General features: G+C 50.1%; 12 protein-coding genes across 12 annotated transcripts; 5 read left to right on the top strand and 7 right to left on the bottom strand.

Moving 5' to 3' along the window:
* NEMAJ01_2180 (uncharacterized protein) lies at nucleotides 1-4,271 on the bottom strand (the record flags this gene model as incomplete). Its single annotated transcript, XM_047916018.1, has 1 exon — nucleotides 1-4,271. A coding segment is annotated over one exon (4,271 nt), but the record flags the coding sequence as incomplete, so codon positions are not given.
* Nucleotides 4,272-4,985: 714 nt separating this feature from the next.
* NEMAJ01_2179 (20S proteasome subunit alpha 7) lies at nucleotides 4,986-5,705 on the top strand (the record flags this gene model as incomplete). Its single annotated transcript, XM_047916017.1, has 1 exon — nucleotides 4,986-5,705. One exon carries the CDS (start codon nucleotides 4,986-4,988, stop codon nucleotides 5,703-5,705), a length of 720 nt encoding a protein of 239 aa, XP_047771974.1.
* Nucleotides 5,706-6,717: 1,012 nt separating this feature from the next.
* On the top strand, nucleotides 6,718-7,128 carry NEMAJ01_2178 (uncharacterized protein; the record flags this gene model as incomplete). Its single annotated transcript, XM_047916016.1, has 1 exon — nucleotides 6,718-7,128. The coding sequence occupies one exon, from the start codon at nucleotides 6,718-6,720 to the stop codon at nucleotides 7,126-7,128; it is 411 nt and encodes a 136-aa protein (XP_047771973.1).
* A 508-nt stretch (nucleotides 7,129-7,636) lies between these two features.
* NEMAJ01_2177 (uncharacterized protein) lies at nucleotides 7,637-9,394 on the bottom strand (the record flags this gene model as incomplete). Its single annotated transcript, XM_047916015.1, has 1 exon — nucleotides 7,637-9,394. The coding sequence occupies one exon, from the start codon at nucleotides 9,392-9,394 to the stop codon at nucleotides 7,637-7,639; it is 1,758 nt and encodes a 585-aa protein (XP_047771972.1).
* A 1,064-nt stretch (nucleotides 9,395-10,458) lies between these two features.
* On the top strand, nucleotides 10,459-11,001 carry NEMAJ01_2176 (large subunit ribosomal protein L6e; the record flags this gene model as incomplete). Its single annotated transcript, XM_047916014.1, has 1 exon — nucleotides 10,459-11,001. One exon carries the CDS (start codon nucleotides 10,459-10,461, stop codon nucleotides 10,999-11,001), a length of 543 nt encoding a protein of 180 aa, XP_047771971.1.
* A 29-nt stretch (nucleotides 11,002-11,030) lies between these two features.
* Nucleotides 11,031-12,971, bottom strand: NEMAJ01_2175 (uncharacterized protein; the record flags this gene model as incomplete). Its single annotated transcript, XM_047916013.1, has 1 exon — nucleotides 11,031-12,971. One exon carries the CDS (start codon nucleotides 12,969-12,971, stop codon nucleotides 11,031-11,033), a length of 1,941 nt encoding a protein of 646 aa, XP_047771970.1.
* Nucleotides 12,972-13,155: 184 nt separating this feature from the next.
* On the bottom strand, nucleotides 13,156-14,562 carry NEMAJ01_2174 (RNA polymerase II subunit A C-terminal domain phosphatase; the record flags this gene model as incomplete). The annotated part of the gene is made up of 1 exon (XM_047916012.1): nucleotides 13,156-14,562. The coding sequence occupies one exon, from the start codon at nucleotides 14,560-14,562 to the stop codon at nucleotides 13,156-13,158; it is 1,407 nt and encodes a 468-aa protein (XP_047771969.1).
* A 23-nt stretch (nucleotides 14,563-14,585) lies between these two features.
* On the bottom strand, nucleotides 14,586-14,906 carry NEMAJ01_2173 (uncharacterized protein; the record flags this gene model as incomplete). The annotated part of the gene is made up of 1 exon (XM_047916011.1): nucleotides 14,586-14,906. The coding sequence occupies one exon, from the start codon at nucleotides 14,904-14,906 to the stop codon at nucleotides 14,586-14,588; it is 321 nt and encodes a 106-aa protein (XP_047771968.1).
* A 56-nt stretch (nucleotides 14,907-14,962) lies between these two features.
* On the top strand, nucleotides 14,963-16,552 carry NEMAJ01_2172 (T-complex protein 1 subunit alpha; the record flags this gene model as incomplete). The annotated part of the gene is made up of 1 exon (XM_047916010.1): nucleotides 14,963-16,552. One exon carries the CDS (start codon nucleotides 14,963-14,965, stop codon nucleotides 16,550-16,552), a length of 1,590 nt encoding a protein of 529 aa, XP_047771967.1.
* A 196-nt stretch (nucleotides 16,553-16,748) lies between these two features.
* NEMAJ01_2171 (uncharacterized protein) lies at nucleotides 16,749-17,258 on the top strand (the record flags this gene model as incomplete). The annotated part of the gene is made up of 1 exon (XM_047916009.1): nucleotides 16,749-17,258. The coding sequence occupies one exon, from the start codon at nucleotides 16,749-16,751 to the stop codon at nucleotides 17,256-17,258; it is 510 nt and encodes a 169-aa protein (XP_047771966.1).
* A 104-nt stretch (nucleotides 17,259-17,362) lies between these two features.
* On the bottom strand, nucleotides 17,363-17,845 carry NEMAJ01_2170 (uncharacterized protein; the record flags this gene model as incomplete). The annotated part of the gene is made up of 1 exon (XM_047916008.1): nucleotides 17,363-17,845. One exon carries the CDS (start codon nucleotides 17,843-17,845, stop codon nucleotides 17,363-17,365), a length of 483 nt encoding a protein of 160 aa, XP_047771965.1.
* A 210-nt stretch (nucleotides 17,846-18,055) lies between these two features.
* Nucleotides 18,056-18,997, bottom strand: NEMAJ01_2169 (replication factor C subunit 2/4; the record flags this gene model as incomplete). The annotated part of the gene is made up of 1 exon (XM_047916007.1): nucleotides 18,056-18,997. The coding sequence occupies one exon, from the start codon at nucleotides 18,995-18,997 to the stop codon at nucleotides 18,056-18,058; it is 942 nt and encodes a 313-aa protein (XP_047771964.1).
* Nucleotides 18,998-19,119: the final 122 nt, after the last annotated feature.

Here is a 19,119-nt window from a genome sequence, read left to right as displayed (position 1 = left end):
TATCCAGCCTCTGCCATGCCCGTCCCCACGGGAACAGTCTTCCCCACGGCCAGGCAGGACGAGGGATTTTCCAGCGCATCCACTGCCCCGTCAATCACTGCGCTCCTGATAAAAGCAGACGCCGTTTCAAACGTTATTTTCTGCATGGGAGTCCCCATCACAGAGAAAGCCCCTCTGTTAAAGGGAATAATACTCCCCGTGTGCGTCATATAGTCCGCAATAAGGGAGAGGTGCCTGTAGTCTATCCTGATCCCGTACACGTCAAAGACTGCAGCTATTTCCCGGATGATTGCAGCCCTTGCAGCCTCCACTCCGAGTGCGCTGTGCATCTCCCAAATGCTGTTGGATCTTGCAGTCCTCACGTCCACAAGGTCGCTAAGCAAAAAGTCTTCGACCCTGTCAAAAAGCGAGTGAATCCCCCCCTTCTGCACGAGGTACTGCCCGTTCCCGTACGTGCAACTCTCGTAGGAAGCTCCCGTTTCCAGGACCATTTTCCCAAGAATCTCCTCAATCCTGGGCAAGTACAGGGTTTTATACGAGACGGGGGCGTGCAGCGTAATATTCACCCACTCCCCATCGCAGACGCACGAGGGCTCTTCCACCTTCTCCATGCAAACATCCTCCTCCTGGCTCTCAGGACATTCTCCCCCCTTTTCTTTTTCTTCTTCTTCCTCTTCTTCCTCCTCTTCTTCTTCTTCCTCATCTTCTTCCTCTTTTTCATCTTCTTCTTCTTCTTCTTTTTCTGCGGAGTCCTGGGGAATTTCCTCGTCCTTCGCCCCCTCTGAGATCTCCTGGCAGGCGAGGGACTTCACAAAGGCCTTCAAGTTCCTGCTGAAGCGGACGAAGAACTCGCTGCGAAGTGTCTCTGCGACTGCTTCTGCGACCTCAGGGAACGGCTTCACAGAGACTTTCAGCTGCCTAAGCGGGACTCCGTGCTGGACGAGAACCTGTTCATCTACCTTCACTTCCGTAACGAGGGAGAGCAGACTCCTCCTCCCGGAGACTGCGAGCATCTTCTCCTCCCCCTCCGAGGGCGGGCGGATCCCCTCCACCGTCACTACAGGCGTCTTTATCTCCTTCGTCGCGTGCATGACAATTTCCTTCAGTCTCGGCATTCCCAGCGTCACATTCTTCCCCCCGACTCCTGCGAGATGGAAAGTATTCAGCGTCATCTGCGTCGAGGGTTCGCCCACACTCTGTGCTGCCAGTATTCCAACGGCTTCTCCGGGCTCTGCAGAAGCCTGAATGTACCTCCACCAAAGACTCTCCCTGCAGATGCTCTCCTGAGAAGACCCGAAAAATCTCTCGGAGACTCTCCCAGGGCGTGCTCGGAGGTTGTAGAGCTCTCCCGCGTGGATCTCCGGGGAATTCGGGCGAGGAATCCCGGGATTCTCATTGAAAAATTCGTGTGCGTGGAGGTACGCTGCCTTCTCTGGGTGTATTCCGTCCTCTCCGTATACCATCTGTATAACGGATCCGTCTGCGTCCTTCACGCTCCCGTCTACGTCTATCCGGATGCCCTCTAAGTGCTTAATAAGGCATCTCTGCAGGTATCCGGACCTGCTTGTTTTAACTGCCGTATCTATGAGTCCCTCTCTCCCGGCCATGCAGTGGAAGTAAAACTCCTCCGGGTGGACTCCCGTTAAAAACCGCTGGGAAATGAATCCGTGGGCTCTTGGGGTGTTCTCGAGGGGGTTGAATGTGGGGAGAGATCGACCTGAGGGCATGAGGGGGACGCGCATTCCCTCGAGTTCCTGCTGTCCGAGCATTGAGATGATCTGCCCCAAGTTCACGAGGCTTCCCTTTGCCCCGGATGCGACCATCATGTACATTCTATTCCTTCTCTCGCGGAGGCAGAGTCCTGAGTTCGCTATTTCCAGGACCTTCGACGCGCACTCTCCCGTGGGTCTGCGCATTTCTGCGTCGAGCTCTCTCTTTCCCTCGGGGACTTCTCCCTCGACTGTTGCCCTCGCTGTTTTCAGGAGGTAGTCTGGGCGACTCCTGAGGAACTCATTCGAGACTCTACTTCCCTCGTGCAGGCCCCTCTGGATCTCCCTCCTTCTTCCCTCTTCTGCTGCGCTGTGCATTTTCAGGTCCTCCATCGTGCAGGAGTGTCCTAGAACTGCAAGAGCCCTGTTAAAAAGCCTTCCAATTGCTGTGAGGAGGAGGTTTCCGAGTTCTCCGCCGTACTTTTCGTTCACTGCGTGTGCGAGTCCGTACGAGGACGTTCCAATTTGGGACTTATCGAGTGCTCCCATAACGACTGTTCCCCCGCGGAGGACAAAAGTATCTCCGAGTTTCGTCCTGCAGGAGAGGTTTATATCTATTCCGAGGTTCCGGATGACTGCGGATATTGCCTGGTTTCCGAGGTACTTTCTCTGGGGGCGCAGGATGGAGGGTTCTTCTAGTGCGTATCTTCCGAGCTTTGGGAGTGCTCCGAGGGCTGCTACTACGAGCTGGGAGTACTCCTCCGGGGGGAGAAACGCATTTTTCTGCGACATAATTGCGCCCATAACGACGTGATCCTGGACGTGTCCGCGGACTGGGGCTCCGTTCGTGGCTGAGATGAAGCACTGATTAGTTGAGCAGAGCTCTGAGACTTCTACCTGCGAGAGAATGTCCTGTGGGAAGTGGACGTTCATTTCGTCTCCGTCGAAGTCTGCGTTGTACGAGTTGCAATTTACGTAGTGCAGTCTGATCGTTCTCTCCCTCGGGAGTATTCTGACTCTGTGTCCCATCATGCTGACTTTATGGAGGGAGGGCTGCCTATTCACGAGGACGCTGTCTCCGCTCCGCATGTGCCTCCAGACTCTTTTCACTCCTCCCCCAGCTTCTTTCTCTGGGACTTCTCCTGTGTATTTTTCCGGTGCGTCTTTATCCGTTATAGCGTGGGCGTTGAACGAGGTCCTTGTGAGGAGCTGGTTTGCCAAGTGCGTCCTTTTCTCTCTGGAGATGTGCTTCAAGCTGATGAGACCGCCCTCTGAGTCCTCCACAAACTCTGCCCCTGGGTACTCTGGGCCGCTGATAACTGCCTTTCTCAGGTACTCGATATTTGCCGGGGAGACTCCCTCGGGAATTGTGAGTTTCCTGGCGAATTCCACGGGGATTCCTACCTCGTCCACGCCTATCGCAGGATCTGGGGATATGACGGACCTTGCCGTGTAGTTCACTCTCTTCCCCATTATGTTCTTCCTGAAGACTCCGTCCTTCTTCTCCACGAGCTCCTTCAGGCCCTGGGCTGCGACTGTTCTTGCGGATGCTGTGGGTCTTCCGCTTGCGGAGTACAGGGATCCAACTGCCTCCTGGAGCTTCAGGTAACTCTCCGTTATGGAGCTTGTGGATCTGTCCTGGATGCTGAAGATGTCGAGGCAGAGCTTGAGAATGTCCAGGTATGCGACAGTTTGTGCGCTGTGGGAGACTGACTCGCTCCTGAGCCTGCTCATGGGCCTAAACGTGTTTGGAGTGACGGGGACAATCTCAACGAAAAACATCGGCAGCAGGAAGTTCTGCCCGCCCTTCTTGTATGCGCTTGGGAAGAGCTCTCCCATCGCATTTTCCTCGTTTCTGGCGAGTTTCTGGAGAATTTCAACGGCTTCCACGGGGAGAAGCAGCTCCTCCTTAACGGCTTCTGCGCCTGTTTTTGCATGGGAAAGTCTCTCAACAAATATCCGCTGGGAAGTCCACGATATTCTCCTGCCCTGTGCCCCGCACCACAGACACGTCTTCTTGTAGGAGCTGAAAAAGGCCTTTCTTATTCCGCAGGAGAGGTTGGAAGGCCTCTCTTTTTCGCCCCCCCTTTGAATTGCTTCTTCCACGACTGCGGGGATCTCTGCATACTTTTTGTCTTTTTTCAGCTGCTCGACTATCCCTGCTTCCACGCCGTATCCGCATCTGGCGAGCTTCAACTGCGATGCCAGGGCGCTTGCTTCGTCTCTTCCCATCCTGAAGCGGTAGCACGTGAGACATGTTTGCTTCAGCAACTTTCCCAGGACGTCGTAAGTCATCGCATTGTAGACGGGAAGTGGCAACTCTATGTGTCCGAAGTGCCCTGGACAGCGTCCTGCCCTCAGATGGCAGTGTCCGCATACGGAGTCCTTCTCTGTTGCTCCGAGTCTCAGGTCGTAAAGGCCTCCCTTTATGGGGTTTCCCAGGGGATCAAAAAGTCCGGGGTCTACAATCCTGGCAACGCTTTCATTTCGTATCTCCTCGGTTGTAAACATGGAAAATGTCAGCGTCTGTCCTTTGAATAGTAACGGTCTGTCTCTATCCATTCTCTTGCAAAAAAATATTTGCAAGAATTGTGCATAAATCCACAGGGAGAAGTGTGCACCGCAAAAACCTTGAAGAATAGAAACGTGCGGTGCTGGAGTATCTGCGTGCTCTGGGGGTTTTGCACTTCCCCAGAAAGTTTGGGCTTTTGAGATGGGATTTTTCCACTTTTTAAGCGCCTGAAAGTTTGGGCATCTTTCGGACGGGGCGGAATAAGGCTTCGCATCCTTGGCGGGGGCGATCCGAGGGCGACTGCCTCCTTTCGCGTCCGCCCCTCGCCAGAATAAGCTCGTGCCATGGATTTTCAGGAATTTAAGAGCGAAACATCCCGAAAATACGGCCTAAAACGGGCAAAACCCCGGAAAAAAAGCAGATCCTTCCACGCCCGGGGAAGAGTGCGATTTTCGGCTGGAAAGTCACTCCTGCAAATTTGAAAAATATCGCGCGCAGGCACCAAACAGGCACTATCCCCACCCTCGCAAAGAGATGCCCCTTCTTTCTACGGCCTTCCCGCACGATTTCCAGCACTCTTTCCCCGGAAAACCCCCGGAAAACCTGCAAGAAAACCCAGAATTTCACAGGAAGTCCTCTGCTGCCCCGTGCTGCCTACATCTCTCTCGACGGGTGCTCATTTTTCTCTCGAATTTTCGCCCTCCAACGCGCTCCCATGCGCATGCACACAGACTTTGCATAAATAATTATTATATTCTTTATTTATGTCGCAGAACATAGACTTAAGCGGAAGATACACCGACACAGGAAACATTCTGCAGTTAGAGTATGCAAGAAAGGCAGCAGCAAAGGGACACACCACAATAGGAATAGCCTATAAAGACGGAGTGATTTTGGCTGTTGACAAGAAGGCACCGTCTAAGCTCGTGGATATTAAGAGGCTCATGTACATAGAGAGCATCTCCGATGCATATGCAATGGCATACACTGGGCTGGGCCACGATGCTTTTGTGCTGAAGCACGAGCTGAAGAAGTACTGCACGCAGATACTCTGCTCAAAAGAGAGAGAGCCCCTGGAAGAAGAATTTCTGGAGTACGTGCGGGCTTTCCTGATTCACTTCTCGTCGTACATTGAGTGGAGACCTGCGGGGTGCGAGTTCCTGGTTTCATCGCAAAGTTCGAAGGGCGTGAGTCTCTTCCACATCGACCCCTCAGGCGCTGCCAACAGGTGCCGAGCATACGCCGTTGGCCTCAATGCGCAAGCAGCAAAGACGGAGTTGGAGAAAATAGACGGCGAAATATCGACCCGAAACAGCGCGATAGAAGCTGCCATTCGAGTCCTGCATCTGGCAAAGGACGAGCTTTCAGAAGGCTCTTTCGTCATCGAGATGGTGGAAGTCTCCCGGGAGGAGGGCATTAAGAGAGTCCCGGAGGACGAGATAAACAAGCTGTCGGAGGGATTCCAGGAGCCGTCCGGAAACTAGGGCGCACGTTACGCAGGAGAAAGGCCGAATTTCCGGCCGGAGAGACCAAAATAAACGCACATTTATTTGCAGTGCAGTTCCAGAGGCGAGGAGGGCGTGCTTTTGTGCTGGAGTGTGCTTTTTCTGCACTGCTCCGCACATTTTCCCCGCACTCAGCAGATTTCTTGCACATTATCCTATTTCGCGCATAAAATGCGTGTTTTCTCTTGTTAGCACGCTTCTCCCCAGTGATAGATATCACTTCTTGCAGCATCATCACATGATTGCATCAGTGATTTCGTGCTCTCTATAGGATAAAACGGGAGAGAGATTTCCTGTTCATGGAAAAGAAAGAAGGCAAAAAAGCTCCAGTATACGTTGAGGTAGATCTGGCAAAAGTAGTGCCCAACCATAACGTAGTAACTATTCCAACAAAGAGCAGCAATAATACCGCATGCAGAGGCTGCGGTAAGTTCATGGGCTGCATTATTAGTGTGCTGAAGAAGCAGTTTGTGATGTACCTTTTGGGATTACTGGTTGCTGCTGCAGTCGCGGGTATTGGGTACTACATAGTTACGCAATATCTGGGAGTTGGGTTCATGTTCAAAATGTTTTCGTCCATTTTCTAGTGAAGGGCCCGCTGATTGAAAGCAGCCGAATTTTTTGGAGACAAAAATAAATGCTCGTGCTGCAAGCAGAGAATAGCCGGAAAGTGCTGATTTTGTTGAAATTACAACTATCCCCAGGAAAGCACTTGGGGGAAGGGTGTGCTCTTTCCTGCGTGTAGCCCAAGTGGCAGCCCGTCATCTCGAAGGAGAGGCGGAACTTGCATAATACCCAGGATAGTCGCAGTGTTTTTTCTGCGTTTTATCCCGAGATATTGTGCATACGCGCGATATTCCGCGTACTCCGGCGTAAATGCGTCTTTTCTGCACTTTTTTCGCATTTTGGCACGTGACAGCGCACCATCATATGATCGGGCAAGCTCGAATTTAATTCAAAATTCAGCGAGAGATTACGATTTTTAAAGAGAATGCCAGCACAGAAAAACCAAAACGAACCATCAACCTCAGAGTACTTCCTGCTGAAAAACATGAAAAGTGAAGAAAGCGAAACGCCCACGCCTATATACGTCCCAGAAAATGCTCCGTACCAAAACAAGCCGTACTGCGAGACAACTGTAAGCATTGAGCCTGTGGAGAAGCGCGGGTGCTGCTACAGAACGTGCAGTATGCTGGGATTTATAGCCTCCAAAGTGGGAATTTTTATAGCGGCACTTTTTGTTGTTCTTGTAGTTGCAGTTGCATCTCTGCTTCTAGCGCACTATTTGGCCCTGTATACCATGGACTTTAACATCCTCGAAAATTTCTTCGCTTGGATTGAGAAAACATTCCCAAGCCTACAGGGAAAACTTATCCACTTAGTGAAAGAGCCAAAACCTTAATACGCGATTAAAACGTGCATTTGCTTCTCTTATGCAGGGTCGGCCTAGGATATGCCGGATTTCCCGGGAGAGTGCGGATATGCAGGTTTTCGGGCGAAAAAGTGCCCAGAAAGTGCTCCAAGGAAGGCGTGGAGGGTTCTTGCTCTCTGCAGCTGGTCCTATGCCCGAATGCTGGAGTTTTCGGAGGCAGCACCTTATCCTGGGATTTTCCAAGACTTTTAGCTTATGAAACTCAAAGAGAACTCAGAGAGAACTCAAAGAGAACTCCAATAGGACACAGCGCACAAGCAGAAAACATTCCGATTGTGCTGAAAGGCCGATTTGCACCCGAATCAGCAGAATAGAAGCGGATAAGCGGTTTCTGCGCGCTGGAAGAGCTCTGCTCGTGCCCAGTAGATCCAATGCAATAGAATATTCCGCTAAATTTACCCCGAAAGAATAAAAGCACACTTCGCACCAACACAAATATTTTCTGCACCTCCGTACAACAAATGGAAAGACTTACTCTTTATTCCTGGCTGCTCTCTTTGGCAAGACACTGAGGATTCTCTGACTTTTGGGGCTTCATGCTAGAGGGCGCTAAAGATCTGACGGAGGAAGCCCGCGAGCAGGGCACAGATGCTTCCCTGGAGTCTGGGAAGCCAGCCTCAGCACACTTCACTCCGGCATTTTCTGTTGCTTCTAGCGGGTTTGAAGACGCAGGGATTTTCGGAGTAGACAGGATGAAAGTATCCACCAGTCCCGTGCTCAGGAACAGCTTCTTAATCTCCTTCTGAGTGATTGATATGCAGCTGCACCCTTCAATGCATATCTTGTCGATGCAAAGGAGGCGCTGATTATTCGAGCTCATGCTGCAGCACTTTTTGAAAATCTTCTTCTTCTTCTTAAGAGTCTGTGCGCACTCGAATGGCTGCTTCTTTCGCTCTTCTGCACTCTCTGAGATCTCGAAGGGGTATATCATAAAGTCCTTGAGGGTGCAGCAGTTCTGGATCCTGAGAGTGTCCAGACTCACTGCATTTGTAGTTTTATCCATAATCCCGCATATTTCCACGGACTTCACAAGCGGAGAGTTCGAGAGAGTCATACTCCGCAGGGAAGGGAAGTTCTTTATAAGGGAAAACTGCAGACTCTGTGCCGGGTACTGGTGCAACTCCAGGGTTTCAACTGCGTTATTAAAGTCCTCCACCTCCGAAGAGCGCTCTTCTATCGCACACCCGAATAACTTTATGGTTTTAAGACGGGGGAAAATGTCTGCGTTGCACAGGCTGTTCAGGGATATCCTGCTCTCATTTCCTTCTTCGAGGATGCAAAGCTCTCGTACGCTCTTATGCTCCAGTGACTCGAATAGGTGCACCTCCTTCCCAGACATCACATTCTCTCCTATAACGTTCTTAAGCACTATTTTGTTGACGTTTGGGAATACGATCTGGTATACGTAGTTGAAGCGCATTGAGGTGCACAAATAGTTGTTTCCTGCTTGGGTTTCGTACTCTTCATCCGAGTACACTACTTCAACTATCCCCCGCAAGTCTGAGTTCGAACTTTCCTGGAGGCTTGTTTTCTCCAGCGACAGGCCCACGTAGAGCTGCCTTCCGTCTCCAACGGATCTCTTGCTGGCGTTGTCGAGTGTGCTCATTTTCTCGCTTGAGATGTAGATAAAGCGCATGGCTGTGGGCACGCATCCGCACTCTCCGCTGATTTCATCGATCATGTCCAAAAGATCTGCTGAGCACTCCTGAAGCACTTTCATGAGCGTATTGCACCAGATCTTCTCCAGCACCAGAGTCTTCACAAAGGGAAGAACAAATTGGTGTGCAACTTCATTATTCGATATAGCCACGGTACTATTCTTCTTCTCTGCGCGGGTGCTCTTATCCATAACATTCTGATCTATTTTCCCAGAAAGAACTGCCTCTTTCAGGGGGGAAGGACTATCCCCAGCCTCCTCGAGCCTGGAATCAGGACTCTCCGTGGCCATGCAGAAGTTCTGGGCTTCCACCGGGTTGGTGGCTATCAGAAACTCCAGGTCCTTCCCTATGAAAGTGCTTCTTCTGTTCCGGCATAAAAACGTGTTTCTCTTTTCCTGGGCTCTTACATCGCTGTTTTTTGCCTCTGTATGGGCGTCTAAGCACTCCGTAAACTCCTGGGAATTACACAGCGCATTCTCAGACGCATACACGCACGCACACAATACAATGCACATGCACAGTACTCTTAGTCCTTCGCCTATACTTGAATTACTTCTATTTTTCCTGCAGCGTATCATAAAATGAAAAAATACAGGAATATTTATAGTTGTTCTTAGATTGCATATATTTGCTTTATCTGTGCTGATTCTGTGCATATATTAAATACTTTCTGATACTTTGAAAAAATCATTTTTGATCTTTCAATAATATTTCAGCCTTGCATTTTTGCACATTTGCCTTGAAGAGTTTAAGTTTGACGGGCACTTTCTTCGGCACTTTCAGGGTGCAAATCCACGTGGACGCCCGCCCTGTAGAAGCAAAAATTATCCGAAGAATTGTCCGAAGAGCTTAAAATTCAGCGCATATCGTGCATGAGGGTGCAGGGCGGCGTACGCTCTATCTGTCTCGCATGGCATGTGCTGGCGGAAGGAAGTAGGACATCTTCAGACACTTCTTCAGAATTCCATGGCAAAAGCCTATCCGTCTAGCTGCAGGAAAGCACGCGGATGCACGAGCGCATCGATCCCGCACCCCGGCCTAAGCCTGCTGCGGGAAATCCCGTGCTTCTGTGAAAAAATCCAGCTTCTGCACCCCCAGAAAGTGCCAGAGCGTATAGAAATATCCCATCCCTGCACCCAGAATTTTCGGTGCAGCCCCACACCCGCGAGTGCAGTGCGTGCGTGCACTCCCACCCATAGTTTAAACTTTCAGATTTTCCAGAGTCCCCGAGGCATCCGGGAGTACTATTTTCAGCCTTTCCCGAATTTTTGCAGAAAAATCCCACAAAAATCCCAAGAAAAATCTCACCATTAGAACTAGTTAGATTTATTGACTATTTTCCTATGCACACACCTGTTTCCAGCACGCAAAGGCGCTTTTTTCTATTACATAGTGAGTTTCCACCCACACGCACAAACCACTGAGCCCATCACCCCATCTTTCCAAGCCCCAAAATATCCCCAAATCCCAAGAATGCCCATTCTGGGGTTTCAGACAATTTCCTTCGAGGGAATTGCTTCTCCCACCCTACCTGTCCCACCGCCTTCGTCCCACCCCAACTTTTTCTCCAGCATATTTTCCGGCCACCCACACCCGCAGAGACTCGCTAGTATTTTTTTATTTTTTATTTCTTGCACCCCAGATGATTAGAAACATTATAATAAACAAGCAGGAAGGCTCAAAGTATGCAGCCGATGACATCCCAGAAAAAGTTCTGAGATGGCTGGAAAACAACAAAAGATACACCGAAGAGGAGAGGCCAGATATAATCGAAGGCCAAGTTGTTGTTGTACTAAAAGGCCAGTACACATCTCTCAGAGGAGTTGTTGTGAAGAGGCTTCCAAAGAACTTACTTCTAGTCAGCGGGCCATCCAAAATCAACGGAATGGCATTCACTGTAGTAAACCAAAGATTTGTCCATCCAGTTTCCGTCTTTGTCCCACTCAAGGGAGACTTCATCAGCTCCATCGAAGTGAAGGAGAAGGAAATATCCGAAATAAGAGACTGGACAACAGAGAACGCAGTGGACCTGGAAATACTGGACTTGCTGAAATTAGACGGAAAACAGCAGGTAATAGACAGCGCAATAGAAAAGGAGTGCGCAGGAGTTAAGGGGCTGAGAAGCTACTTTAAGACGCCCTTCACACTCCCAAAGAATGTCGATCCTATGAGCGCTTTCTACTAATAAAATACTTTATAAGCCTTTTTATTCCGTTATGAGTGCGTGCTTAGGAAGAGAAGACGGTGCATTTCCTCCTGGGTGAAGGCGCTTTCGGAGAGGCCTTGGAGAGAGTACGCACGGGAAACAGAGGACTCGTCTATTTTGTAGGGCAGCGACTTCAGAGTCTTCCAGGGGGAGCTTCCGGAGCTTTTGCTTTCAAGAAGGTGCAGCGTCATCGAAAGGTTCAGGCGCTTTCTCCGCTTGTGCCCCGTGAGGGTCCGGTGCAGGTCTTTTATCAGCACGGGGAGGATGGAAGCCTGGTTTTTCGGGGTTACGAAGACATTGTACTTCGAGATGTTGGGGAGGGCCCGGGAAAGGGATGAAATTATAGGAGATTCCCGGGAGAGAGAACTTTCCATCGGGTAGACGAACTTCAGCGTGTGCAGAGAGTGCCGGTACTGCGTCCTCACGTCCTGCAGAATTTCCGAGAGGGAGAGAGACCCGAGGGAGGCCTTCGAGAGGTCGAGGACGGAGATGTTTTGGAGCCTGGAAATTCCCGAGAGAATGCGGAGAGTGTCTTTGGGGGTGGACTTTGAAGAGCCGGAAACAATCACTTTCCTCGCTTGGCGGAGGCTTGTGAGAATTCCCCTGTAGAAGCGCCCAGTCTCTTCCGCTAGGGAGTGGGGCATGTGAATTTCCGCTGTTTTCAGGCGCGGAAGATGGCTTGCCCGGGACTTTTCGAGGAAGAAGAGGGACTCAGGGCCGACTATGTGCTCGAGAGTCGTGGAGAGGAGAGTTCTCCCCTCGAATATCCGGTCCAGGCACCTTTCCAGGGCTGGCTGGGCCTTTTTGAAGGCAAACTCTGACTCTGGCGTGGGGGGATAGAAGCTTTTAAACCCGAACACCTCGAGAGAGGACTTTTCCAGGTAGTGCATCCCCGTTTCTGAGAGAAGGAGGGAGCTCGACAAAATCAGGCCGTTGAGGAGGGGGGGATGGCCCTGATTGATCCGTTTTTTCTCAGATCGTAAAAGATCCGCGATCAGATCAGCTGATTTTTTAACGTATTTTTCTCCCGGGTACTCGTACGAAAGGACTCTTGCGCCTGAAAAGAGCACGAAAAGAGCCTGGAAAATAGGCTCAGGGAGGGAGATGTCTTTCCCTATGAAAAGGTCTATCTTCCTAACGGAGGAAAGACTGTGCCTGTGCAGGAACTCCGTAAAGTCCAAATTGCCAGGGGTTGATTTTGTTTTTTCCGGTTTAAAAACAGAAATTTTAACGGTATTTCTCTTTTTCACGTCTCCAACAGTCTCCGCACGCACAGAAACTCCAAAGTGCTCCCTATACAGATAGACATCCAGAAACTCCCGAATATCCGCATTCCGCGAGTGCCTTAGAAACCACAGGAGGCGGTCCCTCGGGATAAACTTCCCTGTGGGGGGAACTTCCTCCGTGTTTTCCGGGAGCTTTTCTATTTCCGCCAAAATACTTCGCACCTCCTTCTTCAGGTTTGGGTTATTCTTCAGCAAGAAAAAGAGATTTTGCAGGAAACAGCTTCTCTTCCCCATTTCCGCCCTCCCGCGGGCATACTTCGGGGAGACGGTGGTGAACTCCCTCAGGTGAAAGTACAGCCACCCCCACAGTATCCCGACCAGGCCCTGCATTGAGAATAACTTTCCCTCAGCGTATTCTGGTATGCTGGCCATGCTGAAAAAGTCGTTTATATAGGGAACGTGCTCGTTTGGAACTGTCACCATCTGGGAGATGGACAAGTCTGCATGCACGCGCTGTACAAGCCACTTCTTTCTCTCTCCATCCTGCATGTCCTCGTGGTATGTGTCCTGTCGAGCTGTAAACCCCTCCACGAGTCCCCTATCCAGAAGCACTTTTTCTCGCCTGTCCTGCGAGAAAACAACGAGAGTATCGTCAAATATGTGCCCGCAGAGGCAGGAAATTGCATGGATAATAACTATGCAAATGCGCGCTCTATAGGTCATTTTTTGGCCTCCTGCAGATGTTTAATATAGGGTTTCTGATGAAACATTTTCTCGGGACCTGAAATAGTTCCGCTTTTATCGGTGTGTATTCACGCTGAAACACTTATTGTGCAGGGCGTGGGTGCTATGGACTCGCCTAATGGGAGTAAACACAAAACTTCACTGAAATGTAAAGCAGCCATTTTTATTCGCCTTCTACTATTTGTCTATACAAAGAATCATCGCTGCTCTCTACGTCCAAAGTGCTTACCCGATCTTTTTCATACGCGTTTTCGTCAGACTCTGAGTACTCTTCCGGAGTGCTTATGCGCTCCATGTGGGCGGTGCTCAGCAGGAAGTCGTCCTCATTCTGCCGCTTAAGCAAGAAAATGGACTCGCATATCCACGCATCCCTTACGCACTTTATGCTCTGCAGCCTTCTGGCCGTTCCCTTTATTCTCACGGGCGTACCTGAACTGCATATCAGGTGCGTAACTGAAGAGGCTGAAGGGTCTGCAGAAATGCTTCCCCCGTGCTGTAGAAACAGCTTGCTAAGGTAGCATGTAAACTCCTTCGCGGGCGTAATAATAGATCCAACGCATCCTCTGAACACCCCCGTCATTTCCCGCAATATTTCCGCTGTATTCTCTCTCCCTGTAAAGAACTCTCTGTGGACCTCAACAAGCCCTGCAAGGACTTTCTCTAGCTCGCTGTCAAAATATGTGCTGATGCACTCCCTCTCTATCCGGCGCATCAGATCCTTCTTCCCAGTCACTCCCCCGGAAGCCTCTTCTTTCTTCAGGGACTTCTTTCCCTGCAGGATTTCCGGGCTGTTTATGTCCTCAGACTGGAAGAAGGTATACGGCCGGATCGGGTACAGGCGGTCAATAAACCCCCACACGTCCGGGCGATCGTCCAAAATCACGACGTGCTTGGAGTTGGTCGGAAAGAGTCTCTTAATGTCCTTCTCAAAGCACCCAAAATTGTCGTCTCTCGTCACTATCCGGTTCCCAAAGAGTGTCCTGCCAGGATCCAGCAGGCCCACAACAGCATTTGCATACGCCTTGTTTCCCATCGTGTATATGTGTATTTCGTAGTACTTGGAAACTTCCAGCAAAAACTCCGTCAACCCATCCCGGGGCTTAACATAGTAGGAGAAACCCTCTATTTTTACCTCCTGCACCTCCCGAACAGCCCTTTCCTTCCTTTCCTCGAGGCAAACTGCCTTTCTGCCTTTTTCTGGAGACCTTATATTTTTTGAAACATCTCCAGAGCCGCCTTCCCCGGTACTGGTTTTATTTTCTCCTGCACTTCCCCCACAGGAAAAATTCATTTCCTCTTTTTTCAGCTCGTGAAAGTACGCCCCAAACCGCCCAGAAACACTCGTATGAATGACCGTCTGATCCAAGTCCAGCAAAAGCACTAGTTTTCTGTTCTTCGTAATGCTATCGTACATCTCCTCGTTCACGCGCTCAGCCTCTGTCTTGTTCAAAAGAACACTCGTGTTGTTGTGGAGAAGAGTGAATAATTCCTCGTTTTTGTCCTTTATCTCGCATCCGCATCTCCCACACATATCCCCTATGCGTATCGGGTGGTTACACTCTTCAGCCATAAATACAGTATAAAAAATATTTATTATTTCACGTCCTCCATATACTTAAGAACATTTTTGCATCCCCGCACAACAGCCACATAGTACGGACACTCGTTTTTGCTATTTTGGTGATAAATAGAAGATCCTTGCTCTATCAAAAACAAGGCGATTCTGCTCCTATTGTAGGCAGCAGCCACGTGCAGAAGCGTGCACTTGTTCTTGCTCTGGAGGAGAGACGGATCCACCCTGTGCTTTTGCATCAAATATTTCAGCTTTCTGATTTTGCCCACTTCAATGCACTGTTTCAGCACGGGAAATAGCCCTCTCTTTTTGCACACTTTCTGTGTGTATTTCATACTCATAAACAACAGAGAGCCCTCCTATTTGAATAACAAATAGCAGAAAAATTTTAAGGGGAATGACAGTCCAGGAACTATTCGTAGACGGGGAAAGACTCACAGGGGGAGCTGCCAGAGAGAAGAATCTATCTGCAGTCCTAGCGATAGCAAACACAGTAAGAACGTCCTATGGACCACATGGCCTGGATAAGATGATAGTTAGCAAAATAGGGGATGTCTCCATTACGAACGACGGAGCAACTATTCTCTCGTCTCTGCAAAGCACCGATTCAGCTGCCCGGATACTCATAGACTTGGCCGTGCAGCAGGACGAAGAAGTTGGGGACGGAACGACGAGTGTAGTTTTGCTTGCGGCTGCGCTGATAGAGCACGGGATCGGCCTTATAGAGGAGGGGATACACCCGACAATTGTTGTCTCCGGGTACAAAACAGCTTTCAAGCACTCCGTTGGATTTATCCGGAATACGCTCGAAAAAAAGCTGAAAAATCCCGGGTATGCAGACCTCCTGAAAATATGCGAGAGTACGATATCGAGCAAAGTCATTAAGTGCAGCAGCAGGCTCTTTAGCAAGATTATGGTCGATGCAGTGCACGCAGTTAGGAGGACAGAGGCAGACAAGACAGTTACGTACCCCATTGAGGAGATTAACGTGCTGAAGAAGCAGGGGAAGAGCATGGACGAAAGCATGTTTATTTCAGGGTATGCCATAAACTGCGTCCCCAGCAGTAATTTGATGCCTGCACGCGTTAATAAGGCCAGAATCGTGTGCTTGGACATGGACTTGCAGCAGATGAAAATGGGCCTGTCCGTGAAGATATCCGCAGAGACGCCGGACGACCTCGAGAGGATCCGGGAGAAGGAAATCACCAACTCCCACGAGAAGATCCGGAAGCTCCTGAAGGCAGGTGCAAACGTGATTTTCACCACGAAGGGAATCAGCGACGGGTGCTCGAAGTTGCTCATCGATGCAGGCGCCCTCGGAATCAGGCGCTGCAAGAGGGAAGACCTTGAGAGGATAGCAGCGATAACAGGAACGCAAATATACGCGTCTTTTGAGGACGTGACCGGAGAAGAGTTCGCCCCCCTTCTGGGAACAGCGGACAGCGTGCACATTGAGGTCCTGGGGGAGGAGAAGTGCACGATCATCACGACTTCGAAGGGAGTCGGCGCATCAGTCATCCTCCGGGGAGCAAACGAGCAGATTTTGGACGAGATGGAGAGAAGCATCCACGACGGACTCTGCGCCCTGAAGAGAACCCTCGAGAGCAGGTCCGTGGTCGTCGGAGGAGGAGCCTTTGAGGCAGCCCTCGGAGTGTACATCTCAAACTTCGGGCTTTCCTTCGGGAGCAACGAGCAGGTCGTCATACAGAAGTTTGGGGAGGCGCTTTTGAGAGTGCCAAAGACTCTTATCGTGAACGCAGCCCTGGACGCTAACGACTTATTTGCGAAGCTCCTGGCAGAACACGATAAGTGCAACTGGGAGATGGGCCTGGACCTGGACAGAGGAACAGTCCGAAACAACTTCAAGGAGGGCGTGATTGAGCCGCTGGATACGAAGCTCAAGGCCCTCAGGGCAGCAACGGAGGCAGCAATTAGCATTCTCAGAATCGATGAAGTCATCGTCCTGCAGGAGGAGCAGAAGAATTAGGAGCCTGCCTGCGATGAAACACGCACGGGATGCGATCAATCATTTGAGGAATTTTGCGTGATTGGGCTCCGTAAAAGGGCAGTGTGCGGCCGTTCCTGCGTGGGGAGGCAATTGGTGATCTTTTGATCTTTTGATTGGCATTTTGCGTCTGGCCTGCCTGGAAAAAGTATTTATATCAGAGCAGAACAGAAATGCAATGAAAGTCAAAATTACAAGAACTTTACTCTCGTTAGCTCTTATTCTCTTGCTTGCACTGGTGCACATAAAGTGCGCTGAAGATGCGAGTGCTGGGGAAAGTGCTTCTGCACAAGCAAGCGAGTCCGCACAGGAAAGTGCCTCTGCACAAGCAAGCGAGTCCTCACAGGAAAGTGCCTCTGCACAAGCAAGCGAGTCCTCGGAGGAAAGTGCCTCTGCACAGGCCAGCGGATCCATGACGAGAAGCTCCACCAGGAAGGCAAGCGGATCTGCAGCAGGAAATCGCTCGAACACGTATAACAGCGGAGGACACGAAGGTCACAGCAGCCACGGAGGAAGCGGAGGCGAATCATCCGGCTTTATAGGCGTGATATTCTTCTCCCCTGTGGAGGACGGGCACGGAAAAATATACAAGTTCTTCACGGGGCCTTTCATGACTGTGATTGGGTTTGTCATAGGAGTGGGGCTGGTCGCAGGAGGACTCTTTGCGATTCTGTCGGGCTCTCAATAATCGTAGCTGAATAAATGCAAGCAATCATATGTTAGGCAGTGTTTCATCTGCTCTTTGAAAGTAGTATTTTCTAGTGTGCACTGGCTCTTTATTTAGCTGCTTTCCTAGGATGCCTTGGAGGTTATTTCAGTGATGACCACTAAGTACGGGGTGTCCACAAGCTTGAATCTGATGTCGCCATCTGCACCCACCAAATCCCGGTGCTTCTTGATCTCGTCGAGAGTTTCCTCGGAGATTCTGTCGAGAGAGACTGTTATTATTTCAGCGGACTCCTCGTTGAGCACGACAAGAGACTGGTCTGTTTCGTTTATGTCGACAAACTCGCAGGGAATCTTTACGAGCGTGCAAATTGTGAGGTTGGTCTTCGACCCCTCTGTGAACTGGTAGTGCTTTCCCGTCACTAAGTTTATTCCCTGGAAGCAGAACTTGGCGGATCCGTGCTTTCCGGGCTTGGACTTTGCTATTGACACTATTTCGACCAGCTTCACCCCGCCGTCTTCTATAAATATAATGTGCTTTGGGCGCACTTCCTGCGACTGGATCATGTCCTTTATCATTCCACTTGCTTCATTTTCATCGTGTGCCATTATGCTTTTAACAAGGGCCCAGAAAATAAAATTTATATGCACAAAAATATGCTGCTAGACCTCTGCAAGAGACTGGCGCCTGGAAATACTCTCCTCTGCAGAAAGGGCTTGGATTTCTTCTGTGCGGTGCATGCCCCCTGGGGAAATCCTCTGCAAAATCCCACGGGCTGGCACCGGATTTTCTCGTGATTTTTCTGCTGATTCTGACCGTTAGTATTTTTTCAGGGCATTTCCTGCTCTGGGGGCCTTGTACCGCATCAGGGCAGCGTAGAAATGGACTTTTGAAAGGGTATCCGACAGTTTCATCAGAAGCCCAGACGCCATCTCAAGCAGGGAGACCTCCCCCTTCTCCTTCCCCAGCCGGAAAATCATCTTGGAAATGTCTTCTGCAGAGTATCCGTCCCCAAAGAGGGAGTCCAGCAAGTGCACAGCCTCTTTTTGCGGGGTGCTGCTGGCGAATATTTTCTGGACTGTTTCTATCGGGGGAATATGGCTCATTCTTTGGACTACGTCTATGCTCACGCGCTTGGAAATGGCTGCTACTGTCTGCAGCAGATTCAGCGCCTGTCTTGCATCTCCCTCCGCTGTCTCTGCTATTCTCTGCACGGATTTCTCGCATATTTCAAGGCCCTCCTTCTCGGAGGTTCTTCGCACGATCACTGCAATGTCCTCAGCCGTCAAAGGAGACAGCCGCAGAATTGCGCATCTGCTTTGTATCGTGTCTGATATTTTGGAGATGTCGTTGCATATGAATATGAACTTGGCCGTGCTAAACCTCTCCAAAAGCGTGCGCATAGACTGCTGCGCCTGCGTGGTCATAGAGTCAGACTCGTCGAGTATGAGAAACCGCGTATTTGCAAGTTTTTTCTGCAGAAATCCCTTTATCTTCACTCTTACCACATCAATCCCCCTCTCGTCCGATGCATTCAGCTCCAGCGTAGACTCCTTCATCTTCCCTGGGGACTCTCTAAATATCTGGTGTATAAGCGCATTTGCAACTGTGGTTTTCCCTATCCCGGGAGTTCCCGTTAAAATTATGTGCGGCATGTTCTCGTCATCTGCAAATATCTTAAAAGCATCGACTATTTCCGGATTCCCCACAACTTCATCCAGCGTCTTTGGCCTGTACTTTTCAATCCACGGAATGTTCATGCAGGCGAAAACATAAAAATATTATATACCGCCAGAACAAACTGCACAGGAACTGCAACAGACACTCCGCTCGGAAGAGGCTCCTGCAAATACAGGCGGTTTAGCGTGTACAGCCCAACTTT

Source organism: Nematocida major (genome assembly GCF_021653875.1).
Source record: "Nematocida major strain JUm2507 chromosome Unknown 2249, whole genome shotgun sequence".
NCBI lineage: Eukaryota > Fungi > Microsporidia > Nematocida > Nematocida major.
The sequence above is the reverse complement of the archived record's forward strand: the minus strand, read 5'-3'. Positions and strand labels throughout refer to the sequence as shown.